Raw genomic sequence first — 21,289 nt, 5'->3', positions numbered from 1 at the left:
TTAATGCTCCACATGCTTCGACTTTAATTTTAAATGTATCAGCCCGGAGTCCACCACCTAGGGACCCTGGTGACAGCCCCGGGCTTCAGCCCTGGATGGGTGAACCATAGGGTGCCCCTTTAATGAAGGAGTCCCCACTCCCCCAGGTACCAGGTCCATTGGACGGCCAGGGGGACCTTATGTAAAAAGTGTCCCCCCAACTGTGGCATGACATCTCGGGATGTTGGAGCCTGGTGCTGGTTCTAAAATATGGGGGACCCCCAGGTTTTTTAGTCCCCCATATTTTTGGAACCAGGACCAGTCCAAGAGTCCAGGGCTGGGTTCAAAAATTCGGGTAACCCCTGCGCTTTTTGTCCCCCGTAGTTTTTGAACCAGGTTCGGCTCAATGAGCCCGGGGCTGGTTATGCTCAGGAGGTGGGACCCCACGCCATTTATTTTTTTACTAAATACCGCACACATTCATGTCCAAAAAATCACACATTTTCTTTACTAAAAATCCCTTTTTCTTTACTAAAGATCACACTAAATCGCATGCGACTTTGTCTAAAAAATTGCAATTACATTTGCGAGTTTTTAAAAAATGTACGATTTTTTTTGCATGCTATTTAGTGTGATTTTAAATGTTCATCCTCCTCCAGGGAAGCTTCATCCCGTAGGTAGCACCTACATACACACACCAGCTAGTGAGCTGTAAGACATCCCCCCCCACACACTCATCTCCAACTCCATTTACCAGTGTGTATAATAGTGAATATGACTGTACTGTAACTGCTATATGTTCAATAAAACCTCTTAATTGGTTAAGTAACTGGGTTGCTGTTAGCTGAATCGCATCCGGTGATATGTCCAATATCTCTACTACATCCTCCCGTGTACACAGAAATTTCCAAAAGGTATGCGGTCTCTGCTACCCATGTGCTCCATTCTCCTGCATATTGTGTTTGATTTTACTAAAATTAAAAAACATAGGTAATTTGAGGTTTCTAACAAACAACAATTTGTTAAACACATAAGGATAATGTGTAAAAATGTGCTAGGAATGTAATACTCCCATCCATAATTTTACATATGAGTTTGGCAGTAAATTGTGCTTAATATCCCAGTGAACTATGTACAGGGCCAGATTAAGGTCTGTGGGGGCCCGTATTAATGAATGATATGTTACACACTGTGCCAGCAAGAGCCCTTTATACACACTGTGCCAGGATTACGCACTTCATAATGCCCATTAAGATTATACCACATATAATGCCCATTACACATTATGCCACACAACATAATGCCCTTTCAAATGATGCCACACACCATAACGGCCTTTACACATTAAGCCAAACACTGTAATGCGTATTATACATCATGCCACACACCGTAATGCCCATTATATATATTTTAACACACCGTAATGCCCATTACATATGATACCACACACCATATTGCCTATTACATATTACATAGTAGGTGAGGCTGAATAAAGACTTGCGTCCATCTAGTTCAACCTATGTTTATAGTAGCTTATCCCTTGTTGTATAGTATGTTCTGATATTTTAAAGACAGATTTTGTTACTTATTCGTACCCATGGATGTTTAACTAATAAATGTTTAACCAACCTTATTTTAAACATATTTATAGTGTCTGCCGACACCACTTCTCCAGGAAGAGAGTTCCAACGTTTGACTGCTCTGACTGTAAAGAAATTTTTTCTTATAGATGAACAAAATCTTTTTTCTTCTAATCTAAACTCGTGCCCTCGCGTCCTAGATTCCTTTCTAGTACAGAAAATGGTGTTTGACAGTTCCTTATATTGGCCCCTAATATATTTATACATGTTGAGCATATCCCACCTTAAACGTCTTTTCTCTATTGTAAATAGTCCCAAATTGTTTAATCTTTCCTCATAGTTTAAATTCTCCATTCCCCTAATAAGCTTTGTCGCTCTTCTTTGGATTTTTTCTAATTCTATGATGTCCTTTTTATAGTGCGGGGCCCAGAACTGCACTGCGTATTCGAGGTGCGGTCTAACCAATGATTTGTACAGAGGCATAATTACTTTTGAGTCCCTAGTTTACATGCCCCTTTTAATACATGTGAGAATTTTGTTGGCCTTTTTTGTTGCTATATTACATTGAGCACTACACCCCAGTTTGATGTCTATTTGGACTCCTAGATCCTTTTCGAGTTCTGATTTACCCAATTCATCCCCACTTAGGTTATAACTAGCACACTGGTTATGTCCCCCAAGGTGCATGACCTTGCATTTGTTCACATATTATGCTAAATAAGTGCTGCATGCCTACATGCTTGATTCCAGGGTTTACATGCTTCTTGCCAGAGGGTTTCATACTCTTTGCGAGGGATTTCATGCTTTTTGACACAAAGGGTTACATGATTGTTGCCAAGGGGAGTTACATGCTCGTTGCCAGGAGGAGTTACATGCTTATTTCCACAGGCTTGAGTGCGCGCAATGGTGGGACTGGGAGGTAAAGGGGCATGTACTGTAACCGCTTACAGCACTCGCTGTGATCAACCAGCCAGGTCGATCACATCGGGTGCTACCGGGTGGATGAGCGTTGGGGTGCCGGACTTTAGGGGCTAGTGGACAGTATGTGGGGGCCCCTGGACAACCGCCCCTGTCACTCCGTCTATAAGCCGTCCCTGAAAATGTATATAATAAATTGCGTAATTAATATCAATAAAATGTTATAAAAATGCATGTAATCTATATTTACCAATTTAAGAACATATAAAATAGATAATGTGTTAATATTGAAATTTTGATAGGTAATTATTTATATTACCAGGTTTATCTAGTCATTATTGTTATTACATGTTCTTGATCTCATACTGATTTTTATGTAACCTATATAGTTTTTGAGAAAAGCAAGTCTGATTTATTTTGTTTCTACCATTAGTATATGCCTACATAGTCTGATAAAGTTAAGCTTACCTGAGAGGCCCGTGGAGCTGGAGCACTGTGACCAAGAGGAGGCATGGAAGTATTATCAGGAGGCACTTACGATCATGTCCACTTGTGTGAGTTTTGGATTGCAATATTTATCACTAAAAAAAATGACTTGGGGGGTATTTAGTTCAGCTAGCCAAAAGAAAATTACTTTCCTATTCAATTGTGTCCATTTTTGGCAAAATATGAATAAAAAATAGTAAAAATTGAGCACACTTTTGACAAAACACGTGGAATTACTCACCAGTCTAAAAATTGAATTGAAAAATGGCAAAAAGTGCAGATTTTTGACTGTTGAAAAATATGTCACGTAATTGAATTAATTGTTTTAGGTCTTTTATATTAGCAGTTGTAATCACTGTCCACTTCACTTCAAATATGTGAACATGAATTACTTTTACCATAAAGACAAAATTAACTTGAAGGCCACTGGGTAGGTGTATGACCGTCTGCGGGTATGGATGATTGGGCCAAACTACAGAATTTCAGTATGGCTTAGGTTGATATACCTTAGGTTGATAAGGTTGGAAGGTCGACAGTCAAAAGGTCGACATTAGTTTTTAATGTTTTTTTGTCCACATGGACACAGTAAAATGTACAGCATGGCTCACCATGCTACGATCGGCACACTATTCTGTTTGCCCTCCAAGCCCTAGTGGATGGTAGGGCATGAAATACCAACTGTCGGCACATGCTGGCTCAAATAAACGTGAAAAACTCATGTTGACTTTTTGACTGTCGACCTAGCCATTGTCAACCTAATGCTTGTGCCGGCCTTCCAACCCTATCGACCTTAGGCATGTTGACCTATATCATGTGTCAACCTAAGCCATGTCGGCCTTCAGTGGTCAACCCAATGTATGATGGCAAATAAGGTGAGTGTCATGGGCGTAGTTATAGTAGGTGCGCTTGAGATGTAGTCCTGAAGCTTGAGATAGACCATATCCAGGTCATAAAGTTGTCTACCAAGTTTCCAGCATTACCAAAGCAATGGTTACAACCACAGTATACAGTACATAAAGAAAACATAGAAGGTCCTAGCACTTTCCATGCTCAAAAGAAATTCTGCTGCATTGGCTCGCAGCTACACACCGGCTGCGATAAAAACAGGTATATCTGGCCTGGAGCTCCCATAAAATGCTTGAGTACACCTGCATTTAATAGGCACACCTAGTGTTTTTTTCTGGCACACCTGTGTTTTTAGCACTCCTACTAAACAGACAGTTACCACCACCTCTAGACTCTGGCCTCCATAGCATCAGGGTCTGGCTGGCAACTTTCAGCCTGGGGCCCATCGCCATCGTTTCACCACCCTACCCTCTCCCCTCTAGTATGCAGCAAGGATTAAACAATCCTTCCTCCACACACACACATACAACAGAAATGGGGAAAGTGCTCGCCGAAGGCATGTTGCAAAAATGTACACTGTAATGCCCATTACACATAATGCCACACACCGTAATGCCCATTACACATAAAGCCATCACTGTAATACTAATTAAACATAATGCCACACACTGTAATGCCCATTACACATAAAGCCATCACTGTAATGCCAATTAAACATAATGCCACACACCGTAATGCCCATTACACATAATGCCAGCACCATAATACCAACAACGTAATGCCCATAAAACATAATGCCACATGCCACAATGCCCATTACACATAATGCCAATACCGTGCTTCTTGCCAGTGGTTTCATTCTTGTTTCCATGGGGAATTTTTTCCAGGGGGGAGCCAGGGTACATGCTCGTCGCCAAGGGGTTCCATTTAAATAGTGCACCAGCGCTACCCGAATTCGCACTTCCGGGTAGCACTGGCCTCGCTGTTCTCTTCTGACAGACAGAGTATGGCAGTACCTCTAGTGTCTGTCTCCGATAAGGCAGCAGCCATTTTTGGAGAGGCCGTCGCCTTACATTCGTGCGGCCAGGAAGCCGGGGGTGTGCTGGACACGGAGGCGGCCAGCGGCTGCAGCAGCATGTGCAAGATGCACACAGCGGCCCAGCCAGTACATAGTTAAACCGACCTGGGGGGCATGTGGCAATTGGCACCCTGCCCCCTGGCCCAGCTCGCCCCTGCATAGCATGTGTACTAGGGGCCGTAGGTATGCTCGTTGTATCAAAAATCATCCACTGTGTGAATTTGCACAGCAGTGATCAGGTCTGAATCAGGCCCTTTGTCATTCAATGGTGTATTGAGGCGTATTAAGAAAATTGTGATTTGTGTAACCCGTTATGGCATAGGAATTTGTTTCATAAGTTACAATTTAACGTGCTATAAGTTGCAGTAGGAAGCTTCATAAGTTGCACGCCACCATAAAGCTAAGAACGTCTCTATTTGCACCACAAAGTTTGATGAGTTTTAGGCACAAAACAATGGTTCTCATATGTTAACATGACAATTCTTAGTAAATCTGAGATTTCCCACAAGTGATTCCCAGCACCGTACATAGGGCAAATAATTAGAACAATACAGGGTACACAGGACTAAACATAACAGTAACGGAAGAAAATAAAACAGCACAGGTAACAATTAGCAGCACAATTCTGAATACACAATATGGCTGAGATGTAAGAAAGCAGAGGAGTAGTCTGCATGTTGCCTGGGTTAAGTAGTCAGTGGTTTGGCAGGTAAGAGCAGGGTTTTCCCACTTTTCAGCTGCCCTCTCTGGGGAGGGCAGCCAGCTAGGTGAAGAAGGGGGTGGAACCAGTGGACATGCCGTGAAGGGAGGCAGGCTGAAAAAAAACCTTGCTGTATTTGGGGGTGTGGCCATTGTGGACTCGTCATTGTGGCCACGCCCCCCGCATTGCAATGCCGGTATTTCAGGCATTGCAGAGCAGGGGGCAGGGCCACAATGAAGCAATTCACATCATCGGGTCCCTGCAGGCCCCCCACCGAGTGGGAATTGCGGGAGGCTGGGTGAATGTCTGGGAGGCTGACCTGATTTCCAGGAGCCTCTTGGCCATTCCCGGAGGGTAGGTGACCCTGGGTAAGAGAGCTGTAATTGATGTGCAAGAGAGGAGGGCTATGAGAACAGGAGGGAAGAGGGCCCTTCTCCAAGGAGCTTACAGTCTAGAGCAGGGGTTCCCAATCCTTTTTAAATCAGGGCACCCTAAAATATCAGAGTTTTTTCACAGCACCCCTATACATATTTTATTAAAATGGCAGTCACTAGAATTGGTTTTGTCCATAAATAATTGACCATACAAAATTTTAACTGGTCTTAGGCCACCAACCCGAGGCACCCCAGGGAACCACGGCACACAGTTTGGGAACTACTGGTCTAGAGGGATGGGCATTCTGTTGGATCCCATATGAATATGTTTTTCTTAATCAATGGGTTATTGTTAATCAATGTATTTTTTGAGAAGGGAATAGTACAGTATATAATTTGGAAGCACAGATGGGGTAATGGTTAGTATGGGATTGATACCTACCATTGCCCTTACTGTGCAGAGTTTGTATATTCTCCCCATGCTTGCATGGGATTTCCTCCAGGTACTCCGATTTCCTCCCACAATCCGAAAATATACTGGTGAGCAATTGGCTCCCAACATAATTATTTTAGAAAGAATGTGCGTGTTCATGTGGTAAGATGTGAATGTTCAAATATTCTGTGTAAATAACTGGTGATAAATACATTTTTAAGAACAATATTCAAACATAAAGAGAATATAGCATAAAGCACAATAAATATTTCCTACAACATATAACATTATTAATAAAGAGAAGTGCCATAATAAAGATGCAAACAATATACACTACAAATAAATAACACAGTAAACATGAGCAAAACACCACCTACAAAAATGTAATAACCTATAAACAACATATAAGTCATATTCGAAATAAAAATAAAAGGACCATTGTTAAGCAATTCTTAAGGTGGGTATACACGGATAGATTTTGCAAAAGATGTGGGCGTTCCCGATCGATCGTAAAGACCAATCGTTCAAATCGTTCCGTGTTTTGGAACGATATTGCCAGCGATGCGCGCACCCGCCAGTCGTTAGTAGAGGTCGCTGATCTTCCCTGCATGCAGAAAGATCAGCGACCAATCGCTAACGATGTGCACAATCGTTTTGGTAATCGTTTCTTCACTGTCCAATTTGGGTTTGGCTGACGACTAGGAAACCACTCCCCTCCTCCATTACGTCAACCTGTCCCACCCTGGCTGCGTGGAGAGGAGCACCGCATGGTGAAGGAGGGAGCAGCGCGTAAAAAACTGTTTGCCACCGCGATGTAAGTAGCTTTCTGCCCACCAATGTTGTACACACAATGCACCCCTTGTGTATGTAGCTGCCGCTGCCCACCAATGTTGTACACACAATGCACCCCTTGTGTATGTAGCTGCCGCTGCCCACCAATGTTGTACACACTGCACCCCTTGTGTATGTAGCTGCTGCTGCCCACCAATGTTGTACACACTGCACCCCTTGTGTATGTAGCTGCCGCTGCCCACCAATGTTGTACACACTGCACCCCTTGTGTATGTAGCTGCCGCTGCCCACCAATGTTGTACACACTGCACCCCTTGTGTATGTAGCTGCCGCTGCCCACCAATGTTGTACACACTGCACCCCTTGTGTATGTAGCTGCTGCTGCCCACCAATGTTGTACACACTGCACCCCTTGTGTATGTAGCTGCTGCCCACCAAACACCTCATTTATTGCGAACAATCCAAAATACTAAAACTGAACTGAAGTAACAGCAAAATAACATTTATTTAGTAAGCAAAAGCATGATATGGTGTACAACTACATATTTTTGGGAAAACTAACCAGAAAACATAACTTTTTAATTACAGAGACATGACCAGTGAACGGGAGCGGGAGTTCCTTACAGGCTTTTTTGCGATCTATCAGGAACACGAATGCCTATGGAAGGTCAAATCCCGCGACTATGCAAACAAAAATAAGAAAGACCTCGCTATAAAGCACCTCGTGACCTACAGCCTCCAATTCCACGAGGAAGCCTGCCCAAAATGGGTGCGCCGTAAAATCCAGAATGTGCGCACAGTCTTTCTAAAGGAGCACAAGAAAATTGCTGCATCGCGGTCTTCAGGTGCTGGTGCCCAGGACGTGTACCTAACCAATCTGTGGTACTACGACCAATTAAAATTCGTCCTAGAACAGGATCCAGAGCGCCCATCAAGAATGCTTTTGGTCGAGGAGGTGCCAACAGATGATACAGAAGATAATGGGGATAATTCAGCCAGTGATTTGGTAAGTTGACTGCAACAAAAGCCCACAATTCACAACTCTATTAGTGTAGGCACTCCTCCTGCCATGGCACTGCACCAACACCATTAAAATATGCCAAGTACTGCTCGCGGACAGCTTTAGCCCGTGCACTCCCTGTCTCATGGAGGGCAGGTGCTCCAACAGAGGCAATATTCGACACTTCCTCTGGTTGATTGGGATCATCGACCATGTTGATGGCAGTTTGTTGTTGCATTGCTTTGCGTCGCAAGTAGTTGTGCAACACACAACATGCCAGCACAACCCAGTCGATTTTATCAATCCGCAAGTTAATTGCCGTGTGTAGCACACGGAAGCGGTTGCTCAGAATCCCAAAAGTGTTCTCAACAACACGCCTAGCCCTCGACAGTCTATAATTAAAGATTCGCTGTTGAGGTGTCAGCCCCCTTTGAGCATATGGCTTCAACAGATGTTCGTGTAGAGCAAATGCTTCATCAGCCACAAAAACATAATTTAAGCCATGTTTGGTATCAGGCACAGTTGGCAACCTTAGCCTATTAGACATCATGCGCTCATAAAACTCAGTTCTTTTAAAGGATCCCCCATCCGAAGCGCGTCCATTTTTCCCAACATCCACAAAAATAAATTCATAGTTTGCATTTACCACCGCCATCAGTACAATACTGAAGTATCCTTTATAATTGAAATAATAAGATCCTGAGTGTGCAGGCGGTGTGATGCGAATGTGCTTCCCATCTATTGCTCCCCCGCAGTTTGGAAAGTTCCAACGCCGATCAAACTCGTTGGCAATTAAAGTCCAGTCCTCTGTGCTGGATGGAAACTGTGAACACATCAAAAAATGAAAAAGAGATTAATATAATTTTTGTACTTTCAACAGGCTTCCACACCGGATCTGGAACAACTCGCATCCCCTGTTCTCTCCAGCCCTACCGAAACATCCACAGGCGTCGCCTCCAATGCTGGAAGTGATAGCTCAACTACCAGAAGAAGGTACAGACGTCAGGATGCAACGGCCAAATCGACTACTGATCAAAATGCAGTTCTACTACAGAAAGTCGAGCAAGTTTTAAACAAGGAACCCGATTATTTTGCGAATTTTGCAACTCATGTTGGTGGTGCATTACGCAAGATGGATCCTGACCAACAGGTTGAATTCGAACGAATTGTATATGATTTGCTGTACCGTGGCAGGAACAAACGCCTCAAACCAGAAACAGGTGTTTGCGATTACACTATGCCTCCCCCTAGTGTAGGCCAGCCAAGGTCATACCTAACCCCTCCAAACATTGGTGAACCTCCATGTGCGGTGCTGAACGCCACGCCTGTTCACCATGACCCCAGTATAACATACCAAGCCAGTGCTGGAATGGTCGCCTCCAGATTACACATAAGTAGCCCACCCCCCACCTATCCCCGTACAGTGACGCCCACCGGCCCAGACCTGCATGAACCAGGTAGAACATACCAGTCCAATGCAGGAATGGTCAATGCCCCATTCCACATGACTAGCCCACCCCCCACCTATCCCCGTACAGTGACGCCCACCGGCCCAGACCTGCATGACCCAGGTAAAACATACCAGTCCAATGCAGGAATGGTCACTGCTCCATTCCACATGACTAGCCCACCCCCCACCTATCCCCGCACAGTGATGGCCAGGCCAGAGCAGAATCAACCTGCAAACTCATTTCCCTCGACCTCATTTGACGTCATCTATAGTGCATTGCAGGACTGCAATGATGACGGCAAAAATGTGGTTCAACTGTAACATTTTTGTGGTTTCCACTAATGGCTTCAATATGATACTTCATGGGTCCTCAAACTGCGGCCCTCCTGATGTTGTGAAACTTCAAATCCCAGCATGCCTTGTCACAGTTTTAACACTCCCTTAAAGCAAAACTGTGGCAAGGCATGCTGGGATTTGTAGTTTCACAACATCTGAAGGGCTGCAGTTTGATGACCCATGTGATACTTGAATACCACCATCCATCTTTGATTAAACATTCAGCTTCCCTTTCATAGTTAATGATGTGTGATGCAGTGCTTGTTGCACTGGTGGTCTATTGTTTTGTCTCTCGTGTTTGGGACACATTTGTCTCGGTTGCTTGCTACGCACCACACTATTTAACATCAACTCCATACCTTCTTCGATAGTGTGTGAATGAAAATGGAGGTCCTTAACATTTTTCACATACATGGCTCTCTTTTAATTTATTTTGCCACTTAAAAATCATGTGACATGTTTTATTTTATTCTTGATAATCCAAAAGCAGCAATATGTTTTGCGTAATGTGCACCGGTGTACAAATTAAAATAAAAAAAAAGTTTGGCACCTGAGTATATTGTATGTGTTATTTACGCTTACCTTAAAGTACTGAGACTTCAGGACTTCCACAATAGCCTGGCAAGTTTCAGGGATAATCCTCCCCAATGCCTGAGGTGAGATCAGGGAGCCAAACTTCAGATCAGCCAGGGATCTTCCTGTGGCAAGGTACCTCAGGGTGACGACCAGTCTCTCCTCCGCAGAAATTGCCGCCCTCATATTAGTGCTCTCTTTCTGGATGATCGGAGTGACCAGACGTAGCAATTCCTGAAACGTGTCCTCATCCATTCGCAGAAAATTCCGGTAGTCACAGGGGTGGGTACCTCGGATCTCCACCAGGAGAGACATGTGGGACTGAGTGTCCCTCCTCAGTAGCCATTCCTTGGTCCAACAGGATCTCGCCTGCCTCCTCCTTCGGGCTGGATCCCTACGTTTCAGCATGAGATATGCGTAGCACAACGCAAGCTGGTATTGATAGGAATCCATAATGTGAGCAAAACAGGCCAAAATCACACTTTGCTAACAAAAGCAAAAGCACTGCAGTAGCTGGATAAATCCAGTCTCTCCAACAACAATACTGCTGTGAGGTAGAATGGAGGATGCTTGTCTACCCTGTTAAGTCACACCCATTATTCCGCCCATTATTTATAATTCAAAGGACACTAGATCAATCGTCTGTGTTTTAAGAGAAACGACCAACGATATCGACTCGCTAACGATCGGTCGTTTGTCCCAAATCGTTAGGTGAATCGTTTCACTTTGTCATGAAATCGTTGGTTCAGGAGTTCAGACCGAATCGTTAGCGAGATCGAATCGTTGGACACATCTATCCATGTATACCCACCTTAAGTTATACCAAGAGGTAGACTGAAAATATATATAGGATATACAGTAACAAAGTTATAGGAACAGGTTCAGGAGAGATTCATTGGGATAAAACAGTTTGTTTTGTGGCTGCTGCCAGTTTCAAAAACAATAAGTTTTGTAGCAAGTCATTGAATGTTGTAAATACCCCAAAAAGCCCATAGTTTTGTAATACGGAACTTGGCAAAATATGTCTAAAGGAGCCGTTGTGTATGGCTCCGTTCTGTACTATGCGATGCGCGCTCCCGCGCATCACATAGTACGGTACAAAAAGTATGTGCTGCACATACTTTTTGTACTAGGTACACATCGGATCGGATCGCAGTGCATGCACACTGCATGCACTAGGGATCCGATCCGATGTGTGCTAATTAAGTCCCAAACGGATCCGTTAAACGGACCGTGTATGGGCTGCTTAAAGATCCATCCATGATGATTGTACTTTAAAACAAGACCAAAAACACTGCACAAGGTCTGCGTCTGGCAATTCACACCTGTAACAATTAGATGTTTTGGGGCATCTCCAATCATTTTAATTTTGGGGGAAAGCAGACAAGCCATGTAATATTTTTGGATGCATTCCAGCATAGGAGATCAAAACAGTTTTTTGGAAGAATCTTAGTCTTTGACTAACTAGGAAAATCAATTTTCCATTTAAAAAACCCACATTGATGCCACTATCCGTATACAATAATGGCTGAAAAAAATAATATATACGGGACATAGGAAAGAATCCCCCCATTGGATTTATGTAATACAGCATGTACAGTATGTCACAGGCTTTGTCCTTAACTGTGTTCATTTTTTTTAGAACAGTCTGGATATAGATGGACGCTGTAATAATAGAAATAGAGGTATCATGATAGAATAAAGGTTACCCCATGGGACCTCTCACTTTATAAAGTTGCGGTCCTACTGAACTGTTTCTATGTCTCACCACATATTATGTTTTTGAGCTACCCCCAGTACTGTCACTACAATGCCCCTCAGGGGGGCAGAAGAAAAAGTGAGTGGGGTGAGAAAAAAAATGGGTCCATTCAATCCCATTCCCAACAGCTGGATTTACAGACATTACGAGCTGTTTTGAATGTATCTTGACAGTCGGAATTGAATGTTTCGACTGTGGAGTGTAGGAAAGGCCACATTTTGTCAGAAACGGAAGCAAATTTGACAATTAGCGCCTTTTTTCCGACAATTCATTTGACTTTTAAAAAAGCCAAATCTGAAAGCCTTCAATGCTGACGGAAATGGCAGCATTGAATAGGTGAGTGCCGCGATTTCCCCTGGAGGAAATAGCGGCACAGATTGAAGTGACTGGCATCATGTCAGAGAAAGAGAGTGAAAAAAGAGAGAGGAGCAAGAAAAAGAGGTGCGAGAAAGAGTGGCTTTATGGAAAAAGAGGGAATGGGAGAAAGAGGGTGTTAGAGAAAGGGGGAGGAGGAAAAGAGGGAGGGGTGTGAGCAGGAGTAATAATTTCAGGTTGGGAGAGAGAAAACAGGAGCAGGGGAGTATTGGAGAAAGAGGGGTTAAAGACAGAGAGCAGGGGGCAAAGCGAGAGAGCAGGGGAACAGAAAAAGATGAGAGAGGGTGACAGAGACATGGTGGGACAAAGTACGGGAGAGAAAAAAAAGAGCAGAGAAAAAGGGGGTGAAGTGACAGGGCAAGATAGAAAGAGTAGAAACGGTTTGGTGGGTCAATCGCACAGGACTGTAATCTCAATTTTGAGCAATTGGAAAGGGGTGGCCCCCCGTTGGATGTACGGTTAGGTATTTATATAATGCCCGGGGGTGTGCTACCACTGGACAAATAGATTAGGTAGGAATTGGAGAGAAAGGGCAGGTTTGTCACGGTAGTGGTGCACCACAATATAATTGGACGACTTAAAAAGTAACTTGTAATAGTTCGTTACATAAAAAAAGGAGCTGCGAAAATATGACAGACTACATATAACATATAACACAGATAAGTGAAACAATAGTGCAAGTTAAAAACTTGGGCTCATGCGGCGTCCCTTAGCACTTTGTATTCCTAATGACTTTATTGTACTATCAAGTCTCTTCCCTGTGTGTCGGTTAAATCACCTGTTACCACTAGGGGGACATGTTACATTCAATAGTATTTCCCTGTCTGTGAGTAAAGTCTGAATTGGTTACAACGTTGCCATGTACAGAGATTTATCAAATTGTGTCACAATGTCTGTTACACTTGCTAGCGAAAAAGTGCAGCGTGGGCCACGAGGTGTTTCACATTGTGTTACATGTGGGTCCCATTATGCGGACCGACACAGTAGTATTGGAATCGGGCAGTGGGCACCAATCGCCTAGTGTGTACTGCTCCGCTCACATTCAGTTTGTACAACAATTACTGCATATCTGGTAAGTTCTATTATTGCAAGGCCTTCAATATGGGCAACTTGTAGCACTGGGTGTATATATCAATTAGTGCGGTATAGGGCTGTGTCCCATGCACGTTGCGCAGGGATTACAAGCAGTTCCACGCACGACTGATCGGGGTGGCTTGTGTCACGCTGATAACACCTTATATATGCCAGTGGTGTGAGTGGGCAGCCGGTAGGGCGGGACGTTCAGCTAAAACCTCTTGCGTGCTGTATTAAGCAGTACGGGTAGAACCCTGTTGTTTGCTTGCACGGCTAGAGAGGGTAGCTGGCGTACGTTCAACCCTTGTACTGCGCCGACACTGTGACCATACAGACATAAACAATGATTTACGCTAAACATTAGAGTCCTTAAAAGGACTGGAAATCAGACAGACAGGGATAAGGAAGGCTGAGGGAGCGACCGCACGGCTATGGAGGCCGGCGTACGCTTCGCAGTTCTTCTTCAGGTTTCACTTGTCTGTGTTATATGTTGTATGTAGTCTGTCATATTTTCGCAGCTCCTTTTTTTATGTAATGAACTATTAAAAGTTACTTTTTAAGTCGTCCAATTATATTGGGGTGCACCACAAACCTGCCCTTTCTCTCCAATTCCAAGATAGAAAGAGGGGTGGTGACAGGGGAAAGAGGGGGTGAGGTGACAGGAGGCGCGAGAGAGGGGGTGAGGTGACAGATGCAAGAGAGGGAGAGGGTGGAAAGGTGACAAGACAGTGGGTAGAAGAGGACGGTTACTTGAACCCTGGCTGTTTGCTGCTTCCCAGCTGCCAGGCGCTTGCTGTTCCCCAGGCAGCTCCTGCTCTTCTGCTGCTGAGCAGCTCCTGCGCACTGGCTGATGGACACTACTGCTCCCAGGCCGCAATTTAGGGTAAAATATGAGCTATAGCGTGTATTTGAGATCACTGCATATATTAAGATACTTTTAAATTGGAACATACCCTCCTCCAGGCTTAAGTAGAATGTAATAATGGGGTATCTTATCAGTGACATTGTTGGGTAAGAAGTGTGTGTGTGTGTGTGTGGGGGGGGGGTGTATGTAAAAGGGAAATAAGGTTTAAATCTTTTGTAAAAGCGTGTTTTTATGGTTCATAGTGTAATTGTTAGATCCTCCAATCTAATGCTATTCTGAAATCGGCAGCCAGTGTATGAATGTAAACATGGGAGATTCCCTTTTTGTTGTAATTTATAGAGAGAGATTCTTGGACATTTGTTGGCAACATAATTTTGGTTACGGCTTGATTTAAAAACAGTGGGGGCTTGTTTGGATGGAATCAAAGGAAGCATTTGTAATACCAGTGGCGTAACTTCAAAAATTGCGCCCCTCCCCCCCCGCCAAAGGTTTCTGGTGCGCCCTCCCAACCCCCCCACCCCCCGACCGCCACCCGCCACATGCCACATATACATACATACATACATACTACATGTATACTTACATACTCAGGAGTCCGGCTGTCATCGGCGCGGGTGGGAGCTGGCATGCCTGTCAGCGCTGCAGTGGTCCCGGCTCCCGTCCTGGCTTCATTCTGATATGAAGAACGGACCATCACAAAATGCCCGAGAACTGTCTGCTATATGGGGGCAGACATTTTATGATGGTCCATTCTTAATATCATCAGGATGAAGCCAGGACGGGAGCCGGGACCACTGCAGCACTGACAGGCATCCCAGCTCCCACCCGCATTGTACCGCTATTACAATAGCACCCCAGCCCCCCGGCGCCCGCACTTACACTGCGCCTCCCTGCAACCACGGGGGCTGCGGTGCTATTGTTACGCCACTGTGTAATACATACAGTATAAGAATCTTGAAAAATAAATAATACCTAAAAGGAGGCATCTGACAATATATAAGGTAAAGCTAAAGGTGCCCCATACACGTTACAATTATTGTATATATCACATCTCATCGCATCTCGGTTTTGCGATGAGATGAGATCTAGTACAAAAAGTATGTGCTGCACATACTTTTTGTACTAGCTCATCTCATTGCAAAACCGAGATGCGATGAGATGAGATGCGATATTGTATACAATAGTTGTAACGTGTATGGGCACCTTTAGTGTACCCATTTTGTCATATCAGAGAAAGCTTTTGAGGTATAGTTCAGTTCATACAGTCTAGAGGGGTGAGAAGGAATAGTAATGCCTAAATATGTAAAACAATAATTTGTCTCCCATTGAAGTGGAAAAGAATTGCCCCATCCCAAACGTGCTACAGGAAAAAAAGGTGGTTTCAGTTAGTATAATTAGTTTTGAACCCTTTAATATTTTTTTTTAGAATATCAAGTATTGAGGTTAAAAGACATATTTTTGTTTTCAGGTTCGCAAAATAAATAAAAAGATCATCATCAAATGCGGAGAATGTAATATCAAAATCAATATATTTTCTATGTACCTAATATTTGTATATACACTTTCAAAGTTTGAGTGACCTCTATCTATACTTTACAATCCAGACAACTGCAAAGGAGCTGATCTATCATACTCTCCATTACAGTACATTTACTATATTTATTTAATATAAATGAATTGTTAGCTTTAATGAGGGGCACTATCAATAAAAGTGGATATGATGGAGGTTACAAAATAAAGTATTTACTAGTCAGTGGTTTGGATTGGCAATATCCTGCGCTACCTTCTTATGGGGCTGCCTTAGGCTTGTCACTTAGGTCTCTCCCTCAGACTGTGAAAAACTGGAGTAGCGTTTGTGGGTGTGACAAATATACCAGATGCTGAAAGATAAAATCAGGAGAAATTTAATAAACAAATAAACATACATGGTAAGCGACTTAAGTGGATACTTACCCCTAAGGGTTTTTGGAGCCAGCAAGGGATGGTGTAGGGGCAGGGATGCAGTTCGGAGTGTGCACCCTGCCTGGCTCCAAAAAAGCTAGCACGAGGTCATTCCACAGGTACAGATGATGTCAGTCACTTCCAAAACGTTTCCAGCATTAAAATGCTCTTCTTCTAGGGCACAGTGACTGGCATCATGATCTTCAGAGTTTTTATAACAAGTAGCCGGCTGGGAGGACTTCCGTTACCGGAAGTGTGGCAAACGTCACTTCTGGTTTTGTAACTACAAAAAATGCCCTTTTAAAACAATTTTGAGACCTCAACAATATGGCCAGTCTAAAGACAGTGCTGGCATCCCGCTCTGAAGTGTCCATCAGTGGGGACAGCACAGAAAAAAACTGAGGTCCCGCGACTTCCGGTTTCGTGTGCCCGGGATGATCACTTCCGGTTTCGGGTCCTGGGTGGCACAACGTGAATGCTGGTTGGCAGAAGTGTAGTTTAATATGTCCGTGGATGGCAATCTGTGTATTTGGTTGGCGCAATCTGTGTCATACTTGGCTTATGAAGATTTCTTGTTCAAAGCGCCATTTTGGGATTTTTTCTTCCAAAACTGGTTCCACATGTCAGGAAAAAGAGAAAATTATACAGATAGTTGGAATAGTATCTTATTTATGCAAATATAAAAATGGGTACTTGTGTATTATCTTGGCGCCCGATTTTATCATTGCATGCCACTACTTAAGGCATGCGATGCGATTTTTCATTGTAAAGACCAGATTTTTAATTGTATAGTCACCCATGGGTGATTTCATACCCCCACTATCCAACCATGCATGGAGTTGATTTTATATAGTGCCACACTATATAAAATCAACTCCATGCGTAGTTGGATAGTCGGGGTATGAAATCACCCATGGGATGTGATGCGATGAAAAAAATCAGGCGCCCAGATATTACACAAGTACATAAAAATGTTAACTACAAGAATACAAAAATACAAAAATATACACAAAAATAGGCATATTAATATAAATGGATAAAAAGAATATATAAAATATAGGTTAAAAATAGGGGGGAAAAAGGGGGAGAGTGTTATGAGGCCTATATTTACATGAACCATTTAAGTTCGAAGTCTTTGTTCAACCCTGTATGTTTTAATTGAAAGATCCAGATAATTTCTTTCTTTGCTTGTCTTTGTCTCTGTTTCTCCAGGAGCTTTTGATGGTTTCTATTGAGAAGTAGTTGTTTATATGTTCTGGTTTACAGGCATGCTTATTTTTTAAATGTTCGGAAAATTAGAGAGTTTCCAATAATTTTTTATATTTCTCAAGTGTTCTGTTGTGTGGGTTTTCAGGGATCTGGAAGTTCTCCCCACATAAGGGGTTAAGTGTGGTAATCATGGATACTAACTGGTACGAACAAGCTGTTTTGAACCAATTAAGTACAAGCACATATCGTAAATTAAAAGGAGACCCCACTCTTATGCTAATCAAAACTTTCTCCCACCTTCTTGAAGAAGCATTAAATAATCAAACTATAACGAAGGAGAAGGATTATATTCTGATTGACGATCCAACAACTCCTACCATATACATCCTTCCGAAAATACACAGAGATGAATGGAACCTCCAAGAAGGCCAATTATAGCAGGAACAAACAGCCTAACTAGCAATTTATCAGCATTTGTGGACCACCATTTACAAACCCTCGTTCAGGATATCTGATCATATCTGAGGAATACTACTGACACCTTAAACAAAATAAAAAACCTAAACCCAACCAACAATATGATAATGGTAGCGTCTGATATTACATCTTTGTATACCATCATAGACCACCAAGACGGGATAGAAGTCTCAAAATGGTTCTTGAAGAAAAGTGAGTATTCTTCTGCAAAAAGTTCCTGAAAGACTTTCTGAAAGCCCACCGACACTAACAGCTACATTCAGCGGGATAGTGAACATCTGAAGAGGTGGCTCGATGGTGTGCCCAAGAGCCAATTTCTTTGTATAAAAAGAAATTGCACAGAGGATGACATATGCCAAAAGCAGATGGAGACCATGACCAACAATTTCATGGCTAGAGGCTATGAAGAGACCAAACTAAAATAAACTAGGAAATACATCCAAGAGATGGAGAGAGAACCACTTTTGGTGAAACAGAATAAACCAAAGACCACAATAAACATATATGCATTTCTTACTACATATGGCTCACATCATAGAAAACTTGAAACCATTTTTAAAAAACATTGCCATATTTTACTGAAGCTTAGCTAAAGATTTACCACCCAAACCCTGTTTCATCTATAGAAAAGCATAGAACCTTCAAAACAAATTAGTACGAAGCGCCTTAGGAATCACCATAAACACACGTATAAAAACTAAGGGGTTCCATCGTTGTGGCACATGTAACATGTGCCGCATGGTTAAATCCAACAACTCCAAAACTACGGAGTTTGAAATTAATTGAAAAAGTTATAAAATCAGAGACTTTATTACTTGTCATATCACCTATGTAGTCTATCTAATTCAGTGCTCCTGTGGTCTCTGTTATGTGGGGAGAACTTCCAGATCCCTGAAAACCTGCACAACAGAACACTTGAGAAATATATAAAAAGGATTGGAAACTCATTCATTATCCGAACATTTCAAAAATAAGCATGCCTGTAAACCAGAACATATAAACAACTTCTTCGCAATAGAAACCATCAAAAGCTCTTGGAGAAACAGAGACATTGACAAAAGACTAGCAAAGAAAGAAATTAACTGGATCTTTCAATTAAAAACATTAAAACCTACAGGATTGAACAAAGACTTTGAACTTAAATGGTTCATGTAAATATTGGCCTCATGACACACTCCCCCTTTTTTTTAACCTATTTTTATCCTATATTTTATATATTCTTTTTATCCATTTATATTAATATGCCTATTTTTGTGTACTACCCTCCTAGCCAACCAGCATTCACGTTGTGCCAGCCGGGAGACGAAAACGGAAGTGATCATCCCGGATGATCCCGGAGTTGCGGGACCTCCATTTTTTTCTGTGCTGTCCCCGCTGATGGACACTTCAGAGCGGGATGCCAGGCACTGTCTCTAGACTAGCCATATTGTTGGACGATTATTTGAGGTCTCAAAATTGTTTTAAAATAATTTTTTTGTAGTTACGGAACCGGAAGTGACGTTTGCCGCACTTCAGGTAACGGAAGTCTGCCCAGCCGGCTACTTGCTATAAAAACTCTGAAGATCATGATGCCAGTCACTGTGCCCTAGAAGAAGAAATGCTTGAAATGCATTGGCAGTGACTTACATCATCTGGACCTGTGGATTGACCTTGTGCTAGCTTTTTTGGAGCCAGGCAGGGTGCACACTCTGAACTGCATCCCTGCCCCTACACCATCCCTCGCTGGCTCCAAAGACCCTTAGGGGTAAGAATCCACTTAAGTCGCTTACTATGTATGTTTATTTTTTTATAAAATTTCCCTGATTTTATCTTTCGGCGCCTGGTATATTTGTCACACCCACAAATGCTACTCCATAAAATAAAGTATAATTTATCAATCAGCATTGTGCTTGTGTTCAATTCCTTAAGAAAGAAGATAACTTGCTGGGGTCCTGTAATTATTTGTAATGTCTGATGGGGTTCGGGAGCAAAATAGCTTGAGGGCCCCTGATATAAAGAACAACACAATAAATCAGTAATTATCTATTAATCTATTAGTTATAAGTATTTTCTTAGAATGCCCCAATGAATCTTTGATGCATAAATTCTAAGAAAAATACAAATAACATCAGTAAAGGATTAACAGAAAGTAAAAAATGGACAGACATACGATTACGAAAGGTAGGTCACAAAATATTAGTAGTTAAAGTTATTTAGTTAATGTAATATAGTGCTGCTGTTTTTGAATAATTCACAATAACGAATATGTCCGGCACCTCACAGCTCAAAGCCCAATGACAGCCAGTCACACACTGCCCGCACCGCTGGGGAAGGAACTAAGACTGAGTGAAATAGTGCTGCTACACTCTTAGCTTCTGGACATCACAGAGATCCCAGTGGCCACGGCAGTGACTGACATCCCGCAAGAGGCTGACAGTGACTCTCAGCAGGTGGTGCTGGCAGCAGTTGTGTAGTGGGGAAACAAGAGCATCACAGCTGAATCATGCTGCACTCTGATTACAGTACCAGCAGCATGCGCAAATCAGGGGGGAGAGTGTGGGGCTTCTAATGTGTAGGGGCCCTGGTATAGCCTCCTCTGTTGCCCCTCCTTGGATCTGGCCATGGGTAAAGCCTACCATTACTCAAGTTTAAAGCTGTACTGTATAATATTAATAATACAACTAGAAACCTCCTTTAAGGCATTCATCATGAGGTCACCGAAAAGACCTTTAGAATGTTCACTTCTATTAATTCACTTTTGCTTTTCTTAGCACTGTTCCTGATGGGTAGTCACAATAGGATTGATGGCAATTCCGGAGCCATAAGGGTCAAATAAGGGGTGTGTCCACCAAATTTAAAGAAAGGTCTCTTCTTTCCCAGAGTCTCCAACATTGATTGGATGTTGCTGTAAACATGGTATGAAGTCTGGTAGGAGTCAGATACCATCTAGTATAAAGTGTGCCCAATTGACAAGGAGACTTTTGCTGTAGCTGCATTGTATCTAATCACAGTGGGTTAATGTGTTTGCCGATAGATGGTGTTTTTCCTAGTTGCGCATGTGTAGT

The 21,289-nt window shown here is 42.8% G+C and overlaps 2 protein-coding genes across 4 annotated transcripts in view; both read left to right on the top strand.

Annotated features, from left to right (window-relative positions):
* Positions 1 to 21,289, top strand: part of TEX11 (testis expressed 11) — a 188,311-nt gene that overhangs the window by 156,999 nt on the left and 10,023 nt on the right. For all 3 annotated transcript variants that reach the window (XM_083159168.1, XM_083159166.1, XM_083159167.1), the window contains one exon: positions 2,911 to 3,031. In XM_083159168.1, coding sequence (XP_083015294.1) covers positions 2,911 to 3,031 — 121 coding nt within the window. The remainder of the gene's footprint in view (positions 1 to 2,910; positions 3,032 to 21,289) is intronic.
* LOC146035617 (uncharacterized) lies at positions 7,536 to 10,510 on the top strand. Its single transcript, XM_083159165.1, has 2 exons — positions 7,536 to 8,192; positions 9,067 to 10,510. The coding sequence occupies exons 1-2, from the start codon at positions 7,779 to 7,781 to the stop codon at positions 9,955 to 9,957; spliced, it is 1,305 nt and encodes a 434-aa protein (XP_083015291.1). The 5' UTR covers positions 7,536 to 7,778; the 3' UTR covers positions 9,958 to 10,510.

This window comes from Crinia signifera, chromosome 9 (genome assembly GCF_055691185.1).
Source record: "Crinia signifera chromosome 9, ASM5569118v1, whole genome shotgun sequence".
Classification (NCBI taxonomy): Eukaryota; Metazoa; Chordata; class Amphibia; order Anura; family Myobatrachidae; genus Crinia; species Crinia signifera.
Note: the sequence above shows the minus strand (reverse complement) of the source record. Positions and strands in the feature narration are given on the sequence as shown.

Coding starts and splice junctions, on each gene's coding strand:
- LOC146035617 (XM_083159165.1), top strand. CDS start 7,779: ATGACCAGTGAACGGGAGCGGGAGTTCCTTACAGGCTTTTTTGCGATC. Junction 8,193..9,066: donor ATAATTCAGCCAGTGATTTG/GTAAGTTGACTG, acceptor TACTTTCAACAG/GCTTCCACACCGGATCTGGA.